Below are 14,083 nucleotides of genomic sequence, written 5' to 3'. Positions count from 1 at the left end.
TTTTGCCACAAATACTTTTCAGATATAGGCGAAAAATAATAGCATGTTCCTTTCTGCCTCTCAGGAAAACAGCTTCTAGCAGCGTCTTGGGACACTTTGACCCTTGAAGATTTTCTAGAGAAAGCATAACTCATATTTTTAACCTTGAAAATGCTAAGAAATAATTTCTCAAGCCACTTTCATAGAACAATAGATTTTTAGATCTCTATAAAGAATCGCAGAGTTCATCTGGTCTAGCTGCACTATTTTACGGATGAAAAACAGGCTGAATGATTTGTTCAGTTTCCAAAACTGTGTTCCACAGAATTTTATTGCCTGGAGGTACTTTATACTGTATTTCCTTCTTGGAAGTTCATAAAGTATATGAGAATATTGAGAACTCTGAGATATGTCACTTCATTTTATTTAATATTTCCCCAATCTCTTAAGATCAAAGAATGCTTTTATTAAGCAACATCCATTATTATCCCATAGAACACTCTTTACTAGGTGGTACTATAAAGAATTTTTATCTTTACATTATATTGTATATTAGTATTCAAAGTGTTTTGTTATACTTATGAGTAATATGAATTAATCCATAATGTATGTACACATAATGATAATATCACACATAATTTGGAATGAATATTCTAATAATTTTTACTTTGTATAGGTGTTGGACAGATGAATTTATGTTTGGACAGTTGTTTAGCTTTCAGATGAAAATATGCTTATAAGTATGCTGCATTGTTTTGGTGTTTAGTAAAAGGAGTAAGGGAGTTACCTTATTTTAAAAGTAGAATTTTTTATTGTCAGCATGTGAATAGAAATTAAATTAAGTGACAGGTCATTGATAGCTGTTCTTATTGTCAAATCTAAGGGAAATCTAGTTAAAATGATTAAAATGTCCCTTATCTCACTTTTGTTTTCTTTTAGCTGCTATGCCTTTTTTGCCTTCTTCCCTGACAAGCCTAAAATTATCTCAAAACAGCTTTACATGTGTTCCAGAAGCAATTTTAAATCTTCCACAGTAAGTTTATTATTTTAATTTTAAAAACTGCATGAGCTGGAACAAAACCTTTAGAAACACAGTTTTGACTTAGGCATATTAATTGATTCATAATTTGTAATTGATTTCTAAAGCTACTCAGTTTAATGTTCTTAAACCTATGAATGTTAGAATTTAGGCAAAAGACCCAAGTTGTTACTTGGCCTTTTTAACTTTTATATTAATATAGGGTACTATTGTGTTGAAACAATTTAAGGTTAATTAACTGTTGCACTATTACAAACAATTGAGATTACAGTAGCTATCACTTTAACTTTTTTTTATTCAATTTTTTTATTAACATATAAGGTATTATTTGTTTCAGGGGTACAGGTCTGTGATTCGTCAGTCTTACACAATTCATGGTGCTCACCATATCACTTTAACTTTTAAATTTTACTTGCTCTCAGAGGTTGATATGCTCCTAGGATATTACTAACTTTGAAATTATATGTTTGAGTGACATTTTTGGTGGAGATTAGGACAATTTATATAGCTCCAGGTATTTGGGGATATTTCTGGTTAATTTCATTAAATGTGAAAGCTTCCTGTTAACTATAAATTTAGGCATTAATTAAATTTCAAATGTGTCATCTTAAATACTGTTCTAATTGGGCTATACATTATAAACCAAATCCACAAGTGTGTCTGTGCAAATATATGCATATATAGGCAAATAATGCTTAGTTATATTCTAGCCATAAAAGATGTCAGACAGACATATAATAGTTAATTTCAGTCTAGCTTTAGAATGCATCAGACACTGTTTTATCCGCTCAATGGTGGATCATTGTCTTTAATCTTCCTAATAAAACTATTATTATCTCCACTTTATAATGAGAACATTATTTTATTAAAGGGATGAAGTAATTTGCCTAAATCACAGTTCTTAAACACTGGTGACTCAATTTTATACTCTCAACTCATGCATATAGGCACCTCTAGAATACAGGTGGTCCTATGTTTTAAACATAATGTGTTCCTGAAAATGTGTTTGAAAGTCAAATGTTTATAAAAATTGATTAGGGAGACATGCCATAAAGAAGTTTTCTTCCCAGGTAACTAAAAATATTATTTAGTTCTTAATTACTCTATACTTTTAGACAACATCTTCAGGCATACATTTCTAGCATTTTGTATGTATTTCTTCAACTGTATTCTTTTGTTTCACAAAGGAATATGTAGTTCGCCAGCTTAAGTCCCCATTGAGGCTAACAGAGACTTCTTTTGAACAATCTGTTGATTCTTGGCTTTATCTAAGTTGTATTGTTTGTTAGATATACACATCTTGTCTCTAATACAGTCCAATTAATTTTCTTATTTTTATGCATCTTTATGAGATACATAGGGCAAAATCCAGTGTCATTTTAAAATGAGAGCAAAAATGTTATGCAGACCTGAACCTTGGTCTAGCAGACTGTACAACTGTGTGAGCTTAGTTAGAATTAATTCATTCTGGTTCAAAAATGCTGGATGAAAGGGGTCAACATATAACTGTAAAAGTCCAGACAACCTTTACATAGTCAAATATATCACAATCACTGATTGTCTTTATTCTATCTACACACATACGCTTATGACATGTGTTTTTCTGTTGTTTCCTGCAAACTTTGGGTAGTATATTCCTGAAAGCAACTAATTTGCATTGAGAGCCTACTGTATGCAAGACATCACATTCAGTGTTGAGATATTTATCACACTGAGACAAGCTGGTAAAAGGTTATGCCCATGCACATTATTAATTAGCTCTAAGACACAGCCTCTGAAGAATCCTCCCAGTAATGAGGGAAATGAAAGAGAAGTGGGGGAGCTACGTATTTGTAACTCTTATATAGAAGGCATATTTATAAATCTTGTATAGAAATGACCATTTTTGCATTTGTTCATTATGATTTCTCATGTATCATAAACATTGGTAAACACTTGGTCTTTCTTTCATTCTAAGATTGCCTTTTTTATGTTTCTGAAGTAAGGAAATTAGGCTTCAATTTTGTTTTTAATAGTCCTTATTCATTTAAATGTTGTTCCTAGTGAGACATGCTTTTTTTCTAGCCCATATCTATCTATATATACACAAAAACATACATGCATACTTAAATACAAATAATGTTAGTTTTAAAGTTGTGTCTCACTCTGGTGAAAATTTCTTGTGATGTTATTTCATGTATTTTGGAAGCACTCATTTGGTTTTTATCATGACATTGTATTGTTCTAGCTTGCGATCCTTAGATATGAGCAGCAATGAAATTGAGTATCTGCCGAGTCCTGCACACTGGAAATCTTTGAACTTAAGGGAACTCTTGTTCAGTTTTAATCAGATCAGCATCTTGGACTTGAGTGAAAAAGCATATGTGTGGTCAAGAGTAGAGAAACTACATCTTTCTCATAATAAACTGAAAGAGGTAAGAGGTCATCTTATTTGTTTAAAATGATTGCCAATTTAAAAATGTGCTTTTGTGATTTGAAAATATCACAAATTATCATTTTGAAAATCTGTCATTTGATATTTCTTACCTTTGAGTAAGATCTAATCCTACCCTGAAGTAAGTGGGCATATTAGCGTAGATTACCTTCTTTCAAAATCACTTTGTGCTCTATTTTTGAAGAATTACATGAATATATATATTTAATCATGAATGTGTGTAAGGTATTAAGTGTTTTACTTTATCACTAAATCTCTGATCTGTTAACAGACTCGCAGATCATCTACATTTCTCCAGTTGTTGCTGAGCCATCTGTAGCGTGTGTTTTTCAGCTGACTTTCTCTCCCATTTTCTTAAATTTCTGCATTCCTCCATCATGCTGCCCTTTAGCCCAGTGGGTCAGCCTTTTTGGCTTCACTCCATTGCCTCTGTTATAAATCTAAAACTGATTATTTATTCATCTCAGAAAAAAATATAATTTTGCCAACTTCAGGTTTTTTGCCTATGAAAGCCAAAAAGAATTAAGTGTCTGAAACTGTGAAGTTCAGAATAACTGTGAATGGTTTTTGGTACCTGATTATTTTTGCCAGCAAATTGATGCTTTTCTATTGTAAAAGTAATGTATATCGCTTAATAATTTGGAACAGGAAAAATACCCTCCTATTACAATGCCACCGAAGGCATAAACATTTAGCTGTATTTTAAGAACGTTAAGTTGCATGTAAGTTTATGACTAGATCTTTATAGCTTTAGTGAAGAACATAGTGTAAAGGAACAGACTGAAGTCACTGATGATTGGATTTAGATAAATATAAAGAACTTCTTTACTTTTAATGTTGTGAGGAGATGAATATTCTACCAAGGGAGAATAGGTTTTATAAGATTATAAATAAGTGACTTGGATTGTTTTGGGTAATTCCTTTATACTTATGTCTTTAAATATTTATACTGGAAACTATGGTAAGCCTTTGGAAAGTTTTAGAACTCTGCTGAAAAGTTATACCATTTGCTGAGAGGCTCTGTGAGCCTTTCTTTTTTCCTAGGAAGCATCTTGTTTCTTGGCAGCACACATTTCTTCCTTCCCACCAACAATCCTTTTTTATTTCATTAAGATTCCTCCTGAGATTGGCTGTCTTGAAAACCTGACCTCCCTTGATGTCAGTTACAATTTGGAGCTGAGATCCTTTCCCAATGAAATGGGGAAGTTAAGCAAAATATGGGATCTTCCTTTGGATGAACTACAGCTTAATTTTGATTTTAAACATATAGGATGTAAAGCAAAAGACATCATAAGGTTAGATAATTTTATTTCCATTTTTAAAATTAAGTATGTTTCAGATTTTTTCTGTGACTTTGATGGGTATGTAGTTAAAATTTAGGAAATAATGTATAGTACTGTTTAAAGGTGATATGCTGTGTGTCATTTTCCTTTTATTTAATAAATGGGTTTATATGGTGCCTCTACAGAGCTTTTCATTTGCTCCTAGCCATGCTAATGTTGAGAGAGTGGCTTCTTCTCCTGATCATGCTGGTCATAGAAATGGACTGTAAAAGGAAATTATTATGTGGTCTCTTGTTACAAATATACATTCTAAAGAGTATAATAACAGAGTATAATAGGGTATAATAACTTCTCAAGCTGCATTTCATATAGCAAATAGTTATCATATGTCTATTATATCTTAAGCATTATAGATACTTAAATGATATAAAATTACTAACTTTGATTTTGCCTGTAAGGGTGAGTAACCTACTGACCCTGATCATTTTTGAAACCACCAAAACTTCCCAGTTATCACTGTTTCTGGTCTTTACACTTGATGTATTTCAAATACCTTTGGTAATGGACTTTATCTTACTCTCTGTTACCTTTTGAGCATATCAGTTTTATTGGTCCCTACTCAAAAACTGTTTATTCCCATTTCTACAAAATTACTCCTATCTATATTTATCTTGCAGGTTTCAGCTCAATTATCACCTCTCAATGTATCCCTGACTTGACTATAATATCCAACAAGGCAGGGATCATGGCTATGTTCCTTTGCAGTTTGATTCTTGGCACCTAACACAGAGCCTGGCATATAATTGACAATTATTGAATTACCAGTGAACTACATACTTACCTAATTCTCTTCAGCTTAAATTTTCTTAAATTACATTTAACTTTTCATCTCTTTTTATGAGGAAAGATTTGGTTTTCTGTCCCCTTGGGCTTGATTTAATTTGAAAAGAAAGACTGTCACCAGCTATGCTAAACTTAACTACCTTTCATCCTACCTAATTGTTTCCCATGATTTTCCCTTCTGAAACTGGACAGATGTTCAAATTAAAATTGGTTCAATTCTTGGTAAGCATTTAGTAGATCTCCTTTTCAGTATGGTATGCTGCATTATCAAGCCACCATATCTACTTTTATTTTTTTATTTTTATTTTTTTAAAGATTTTATTTATTCATTCATGAGAGACAGAGGAAGAAAGAGAGAGAGAGAGAAGCAGAGGGAGAAGCAGGCTCCCAAGGGGCAGGGAGCCCGATGCGGGACTCGATCCCAGGACCCTGGGATCATGACCTGAGCCGAAGGCAGACGCTTAACCATCTGAGCCACCCAGGCACCCCACCATATCTACTTTTAAATGTGTTTAACATTTTTAGAAGGGAGAGACCTGGAGTAGTTTAGAAATTGTAGGCATCATTTACTTTCTTTTTTTTTTTTAAAGATTTTATTTATTTATTTGACAGAGAGAGGGAGAGAGAGTATAAGCAAGGGGAGCAGCAGAGGGAGAGGGAGAAGCAAGTTCCCTGCTGAGCAGGGAGCCCAATGTGGGGCTCGATCCCAGGACCCTAGGATCATGACCTGAGCTGAAGGCAGACACTTAACCAACTGAGCCACCTGGGCACCCCCATCATTTGTTTTTTTAAAGAATGACCTTTTCAAAGAGTGCTGAATTCTTAATAGACATTTGAACCATTGATATACTTGCTTATTGATAATTCAAAGAGAACTTAAGTTGTATGTGAGAAAATTATTTAAAACAGAATTTAAGTTATATGTGACAAAATGATTTCAATAATCACAGGCCCAATATCTGGTCTGTCAGGTTGTATTTTCTAAAGCATCAAATAAATCATGAAAAGTAATGATGCCTTTTATTCACATCCTCAAGAATGTTGGTCAGAGTCCTATTAGTTATGAGAATGGATCAGTCCATATTCCCTAAAATTCACACATGATTTAGTTTGCTCCTCTAATTTTAAATTGTCACAACATTTTAACCTAGTTAAAGATAGATCTTTCTATAGCCAGTATATTTTTAAGAACATTTAAAATCGAGTATTAATTTAAAAGTGGTTTTGTTAGTTACCTATAGCACTTCTAATTAGTTTCAGTTGTTTTTTTTTTCATTAAGATTGTTAGGAAAAGCATCATATTATCTGCTGATAGTTTAATAGTTTACATGTACTAATTTATAATATAACCAATATGTTTTCAGTCTCCATTTCCATTATATACATGATACATAATATATATGAATATATACCTTATATATATCAAATATGAATATATACGTGCGCACACACAGGCACATATAATCTACTCAGTATGACCTCGCTATCAAAGTTTAGTGTAACAGTATGCATATATATTCTACTTTGCTTCTCTGTCATATGTGCTTTTTAAAATTTTGGATCTTCTAATTTTTAGGGTTTTATTTGTATATTTAAAGAAACTCATACACACACATATATATAATGCTAATTAGTTCATATTTATCAGCATTCTAATTAGTATTGCAAACATATTTTGATTATTTCTGGTGATAATGTAACATGTCATTATATTTGATAGTGGTACCAATCATTATCAACTACACAAACATCACTAACAAAATGTATGTTTTAATAGTGTATTGAAAGACATGTACCTATTAGGTTCATGAGCTGTGCAGTGTTTTGCATGCTATATTTTAGAACAGTCTGATATTTTAAAAATTTCAACACATAAGAATTCACCTCTATATTAAGTACATTGTTAAGTAGTTTATTATTTAATTTTTGTCTTTCAAATACCAGGTTTCTTCAACAGCGGTTAAAAAAGGCCGTGCCTTATAACCGAATGAAGCTAATGATTGTGGGAAATACTGGGAGTGGTAAAACCACCTTACTGCAGCAATTAACGAAAACCAAGAAATCGGATCTTGGGGTGCAAAGCTCCACAGTTGGTATAGATGTGAAAGACTGGCCTATCCAAATAAGAGGCAAAGGGAAGAAAGACCTCATTCTAAATGTGTGGGATTTTGCAGGTATTTGTTTTGGTAGAATTTTTATTCATATTCATCTTTTATTTAGGACAGGGATTTAAAAGCTGAGATTTTGTTTCTGCAAAAGAGCTGTTAGATACTGCAAAGAGACCTGGTAGATCCTATGGAATTATTCCAAAGCTGTTTACTTCTAATTTTACCCTTGTCACCAGAGTGAATTCCATGGAGGGAAATGTTAGGAAGCAATAGGAGGCAGCTGAAGCTTAAATACTTGGTTGGTAGTTGCCAGAGGCTAAAAGTTGTCAATCCCTAGTGAAAACCTAGTATAGGCTTCTAAACGTAGTGTCTGTTGGCTGTTTCTCTTTTTTTTGTATGCTAAATAGTAGGTATTATCACCCAAATTTTTTTAAACGACTCTTGCCTCTTGTTTGGAAGGCTAAAAAAAAGTCTCCAATCTTTCTTTAGGTCGTGAGGAATTCTACAGCACTCATCCCCACTTCATGACCCAAAGAGCTCTCTACCTTGCCGTCTATGACCTCAGCAAAGGGCAGGCTGAAGTGGACGCCATGAAGCCTTGGCTCTTCAATATAAAGGTCGTCTGTTCTAATCATTTGAAAGTAGAAAATAATTTTTATTTTTGTGTGTGTAAGGTAATTTATTTTGGACAAGCAGTTGCTTCAGTCTCCTCCCCTTTTAAAAATAAAGTTAGAAGCACTAAAATTTTGAATTGGAGAATTTTTAGTGTCATTAGGTTGTGACATGAAAATAGTGTGTTCCATATTGCTAAATGTTATAGATACTTAAAACCCTTTAACCTGTAAGAGTTGAAAATATATACGTTAAGCTACTTTTGATCATTTTATTTCACTTTATTTTATTTTTGAGGGGGTATGGGCAGAGGGAAAGGGAGAGAGAGAATCATAAGCAGCAGGCTCCATGCCCAACGACCCTGAGATCATGACCTGAGCTGAAATCCAGAGTCGGATGCTTAACTGACTGAGCCACCCAGGCGCCCCTGATCATTTTATTTCTTAAATGGAGTATGAACTTTCCTAATTTAAAATAAACTCTACTAAAGAAAAGCAATCCATGCATCGCCAGCTGTGTCCTCACTGGCAATGTAGTATGGGTTACTTCAGATCTTATACTTTTGTTTTTATTTTTTTTATTTTTTTAGGATTTTTATTTATTTATCTGAAAGAGAGAGAGAGAGATCGTGGGGGGGGGGGTCAGCAGGAGAAGCAGACTCCCCGCTGAGCAGGGAGCCCGATGTGGGACTCGATGCGGGACTCGATCCCTGAGCCGAAGGCAGTCGTTTAACCAGCTGAGCCACCCAGGCGCCCAGATCTTACACTTTTAAACAGCACCAGATTAGTATGCTCTTATATTTGGAATCTCTTTTTGTGGTTTTTCCACTTTGTCCCTTGCTGTCATGCTGTTAGCTGTTTCCTGATGTAGTCCAGGTTTGTAGAATTGAGAGAAAGTAAGAGTGAGTGAAGCTTCATGCCCAATGAAGCTTCAGTGGGCTCTTCTGTGAATCAAGTCCTTAAAAAGGTTTGTGTCAGGACATTTGAGCAGATATTTTGGCCGACTACAAGCTCAATTTGTAATTTTGGTAATTTTTAACTTCCTTTTTTTGTCATAACTAGCCAAAGTGAGCGAATATTATAGAGGCAGTCATACTTGCGTTAGTGCCTTTTTGTGTTGTTGTCCATGTGGACAACAAATTGAATGACTTTAAATTGAATTCAGGAGATTGAATTTACAGATAAGGAAGTGAAAATATAAACCATATTAGGTCACTTTGATACAGTCTTGGGTTTATTAAATGCTTTATTTTATTTAGAAGTCCAAAGTACACTTAGAGAGTAACCATTTTAAGGCATAAAGAAAAGGAAAATAGACTACTACTGTTATATAAGCTGCCTGAAAAGTGGTATAACTCGGAATAAGAAGGGACATAAGAATGACTTTAAAATTTAAGGTTACATTTTTTTCCCCCTAGGTTTAAGGAAGGGAAGATAGTTAACATTTTCTTCTTCTTGACATCTTTCGATTTCTCATTTCCACTCAACTGAATTTCATAAAAAGTGACTATGAACAGAACTGTAAGCAGTCTTGATTTTAAAACAAACACAAAGAGTATTTTGTACCATTTCTTGTAGGCTCGTGCTTCTTCTTCCCCTGTGATTCTCGTTGGCACACATTTAGATGTTTCTGATGAGAAGCAGCGCAAAGCCTGCATAAGTAAAATCACCAAGGAACTCTTGAACAAGCGAGGGTTTCCTGCAATAAGGGATTACCACTTTGTGAATGCCACTGAGGAATCTGATGCTTTGGCAAAGCTTCGGAAAACCATCATAAATGAGAGTCTTAATTTCAAGGTAACGTGGTTAATGCCTACTGCAGACTGGTGGATAAATTTAATTGATTCACTCTCATGTTACGCAACTGCTTAGAAATGTCAGAGGTGTTGAGAAAACGACTATCTTAAAATTGTGGTTTCTTTTATTGATGTTAGCATTATTAAAATGCTTCAATTTTGAAGTTGCTTACTTATGCCATACCTTATTTCAAATGCACAGAAATGGGAATAAAAATAATTAGAGGATCCTGAAGGAACCTAAGATGGTCTGAGAAACTGAGAGAATATTTCTGAGAGAATCTGAGATCATGTTTCTGATGCCCTTTTCCTCACAGCTTTTTGTGGTGGTGATTCAAAGAATACAAGTAAATATTGGGGTCTTGGGATCATCCTTCCTCTCTTGATCTTTGTTTTCACCACTTGCTCCTTTCTTTTGGAGTTCCTGTTTTATGTGCATCTTCATATTCTGTGCTGCTCCTTCGAGTCTCTTGTCACTGTGATACCCATTCCACCTGTTTTTTTCACCTCAGTATTGTGAGATGCCTCTTTCCTGGGGCTGCCAAGATCAGGAATTTGATTTTCAACACTGTCTTAACAATTTTTTAGTCCATATAAACTGGACTTTCTATTTTAGAAATTATGTTTTGATTTCCAAAGTTCTGGTAAGCCAAGTGTAATTCATAGGGTTCATAAAACATACATAAATTGGTTATTAAGAAGAATACCTGTTTCTAATACTTTCAGGAAAAACTTTCCGGAGTTCCACAGATGCCGTGGTATAAACTGCCCTGAAAATTCCTCACATAGTTCAATATGCCAAACCCAATGGTGAATTTCACTGTTAGTCCCTGTTGGTTTAGCTCATTAGCACTAATGATCAAGGCCATGGCTTATAACGAGGGCCCTGTTTTGCCTGGGCATTCCCAACATAATTAATAGTGCCCCACTATGTTCTCAAAAGCATTCCAATTTGGATGATAAATTACACAGTCACCCTGGTTATAATGTGTTGGCCAGTTAGCTTAGTTCTGTTCCATTTGCACAGATTATGCTCCTATCTAAAACCTAATGAGCCATTTATAAATGTGTTGGTCTTTGTGGTGCCCAGGGAGAGAATTTGCATGTTTGTATCTTTCAACGCGTTTATCATAGTCCCTAAAAGGTTTCACCCATGGTGGGTCAGCAATGGCGTCTTATGTAAGAAGAATGACATAGTATTTATCTGCAAATTTTCCTGCTCTCCTGTCGGACATATGATTAGAGAGTAATGCGACTTTGAAGAAACAAATACACAAAATAGATGCATCCAATTAAATATTCTCTTTATCCAGGCAGTGTTCTTCTGAGACTATACCTGTACTTCCAGAACTTTATTGTTACTTATAACATTTTAATAGCTATTTTTATCATATATGTTGGCGCATATATCATGTTTTTAAGACTTCTTGGAGAATAGTTTGTTTTGAAAAAGGCTGAATTTAGTGAAAACGAGTAGATAAAGTATGGATAGTTTAGTTGAAGTATGGATGAGCTGGTTGGTTCATCTGACTGGACCACTAGTACGTTAGCATGATAGCAAGTTATCACTATCAGTCAATAAGACCAGTTTTCTTCCTGCACTTGTAAATGAATTTTGAAGCTGACACAAGGAGGGAAAACAAATGCTTTGGGAAATGGCTGCATTATTTGAAGAACGATGTATATTGCTAATGGTTGCATCATTCTAGCATTTTAGTTTGAAAATCTGTTTGATTGCTTTGCAGAATACTCGTTCTTTTGGGATCTTTCAGAACCAGTGAACCTGCCAGAACTGTATAGTCTTTCCTCCCTGAGATGCTTTAACGTGTATTCAGATAGCAACCTTTTTAAGCTATTAGAAATAATTTTTCTGCCCTGTCATTTGTTTTCCATATTCTCCTCCTATCTTGGCTCTTCTCTAATCTTTCCTTGTCTCACCCTTATTAACGTGTGTCTCTCCAGACTCTAGAAAAAAATTTTTTTTTTCTTTTTTGGCTCTTGGTGACCCTAAATCAAGCTAAAACGAGAAGTAGGACAAAATGGAATTCAGTGACAACATTATCCCTTTCAGTCTTGTCCAGCCCATTAGCAGAGTGGGATGCTCTGCTGGGCCTGAAACTCAGCCCTATGAAATTCATCCCTTTGCTATGTAGTTTGCTTTCTGTGAGAACCCTTGTTTACTTCTCTATGTAGGTTTTCTTTCTTGGGTTAAAACACGCCCTTCAATATGAAGGTCTATTTTATCTTAATTTTCAAATGATGAAGAGAGGGAATATGAAAAGTAGAGATTGGTGGAATTACATTTAATTTGCTGGGGCATTGGATACATGAAAACAATTTTTCAAATGACTGGAGGTGGATGTGTAAGTAATAGTATGGCTGCTATAAATAAAGCTCCTTAAAGTTCCAGTTACGAGTAAAAAAAAGAGCACCTTAAATTTGCATGTGTATGTGTAATAAAACCCAATTTCCGTTTATAATAAGTTTAAGAATTTAAGTAGAAATTGTCAAGTAAAAAGAATACAAGAATATATACGTGGGGTGAGAAATGGGGAGAGTTTGCCACCTGGTGGTTTTCAGAGGCATTTTAGTTACTGTGTTAACAGTTGCATTTCTATTTAAAATTAGATTTTCCTGGGGGGTGGAGTTTGGGAAAGATTTTTTATTATAGAAATTATCATCTTAAAGCATTCTTTAAAAATTTTTATATATTTCAGTTAGTAGACAATGATTAGATTATAAGTGCAACAGACCAAAAAAATCCTCTCATGTCAAAATCATTTGTGTTTAGATGAGTTTTTATTTTCCCAAGTTTGAAGTTCCATGGAAAGCATAGGTTGGGTGAGGAGACTTCACGTCTATCTCTGTTGATATGTACACTCCATTAATGTAACATTTTGCAAATAACAAGCACAAAATTTAATGTTTTACCTTATGGCATGGATATTTTAATATAATCAGTAAGGCCCCAAAGCTTTTGTAATACTCACTTCTAATGCTAGCATATCTATTGCATATATGTCTAATGTCTTAGAAAATAACAAATCCTTTATTTATGGTTAGTGATTTATCCTGGATTATGTCATGGGTTTTCTGGATGGTTAGATGAATATTTCCATGTTATTTTGTTTGATAGTTCTTTGTAAATTGGCTTCTGTGTTTATATTTTTCTTATTTTAATATCTATTTATTCTTTACAATTTAAATACTTTTACATCACATTTTCATTTTATTAAAAATATATTTCTGAATAATATATCACTTTCTTAACAACTATAAGGACTGAATTTACCAACCACCTGACAAACACAGGAGTAAAATGGATTTTTACAGCTTGTCATTTGTAATTACACAGATTCGAGATCAGCCTGTTGTTGGGCAGCTGATTCCAGACTGCTATGTAGAACTTGAGAAAATCATTTTATCGGAGCGTAAAAATGTGCCAATTGAATTTCCTGTAATCGACCGGAAACGATTATTACAACTCGTAAAAGAAAATCAGCTGCAGTTGGATGAAAATGAGCTTCCTCATGCAGTTCACTTCCTAAATGAATCAGGTTTGTGTGTTTGTTACATATTTTTTTCAAAGCTCCACTGTAATCATTTATAAAAATGTATCTGAACCTTGTATAGAATTTACATACAAAACTTAACAGAATATCCATAAAATTCTTTGACCATTGACTTTTTCCTTTTGAAAGGTCATCGTGTGCAATAATTTTGAATTTTCATATGCCATATTATAGAAAAAAACATTTAGAAGCCATCTAAGGGCAGTAGTGGGAAGGGTATCCGAGCAGGAGTTAAAACATGTGTGTTCACAATGCTTTGAAACTAGAACTCAATCACAAGAGGAAAATCGGAAAGAACTCAAATACATGGAGGCTAAAGAGCATCCTACTAAAGAATGAATGGGTCAACCAGGAAATTAAAGAAGAATTAAAAAAATTCCTGGAAACCAATGAAAATGAAAACACAACTATCCAAAAT

At 34.0% G+C, this 14,083-nt stretch overlaps 1 protein-coding gene across 5 annotated transcripts in view; it reads left to right on the top strand.

Annotated features, from left to right (window-relative positions):
• Positions 1–14,083, top strand: part of LRRK2 (leucine rich repeat kinase 2) — a 142,144-nt gene that overhangs the window by 69,749 nt on the left and 58,312 nt on the right. For all 5 annotated transcript variants that reach the window (XM_027592219.2, XM_027592218.2, XM_027592217.2 and 2 more), the window contains 7 exons: positions 919–1,012; positions 3,246–3,432; positions 4,566–4,747; positions 7,523–7,752; positions 8,176–8,303; positions 9,876–10,094; positions 13,449–13,650. In XM_027592219.2, the coding sequence (XP_027448020.1) occupies positions 919–1,012; positions 3,246–3,432; positions 4,566–4,747; positions 7,523–7,752; positions 8,176–8,303; positions 9,876–10,094; positions 13,449–13,650 (1,242 nt within the window). The remainder of the gene's footprint in view (positions 1–918; positions 1,013–3,245; positions 3,433–4,565; positions 4,748–7,522; positions 7,753–8,175; positions 8,304–9,875; positions 10,095–13,448; positions 13,651–14,083) is intronic.

The sequence above is a fragment of the Zalophus californianus genome, chromosome 9 (assembly GCF_009762305.2).
Source record: "Zalophus californianus isolate mZalCal1 chromosome 9, mZalCal1.pri.v2, whole genome shotgun sequence".
Taxonomy (NCBI): Eukaryota; Metazoa; Chordata; class Mammalia; order Carnivora; family Otariidae; genus Zalophus; species Zalophus californianus.
This window is presented reverse-complemented; position numbering and strand designations above follow the sequence as displayed.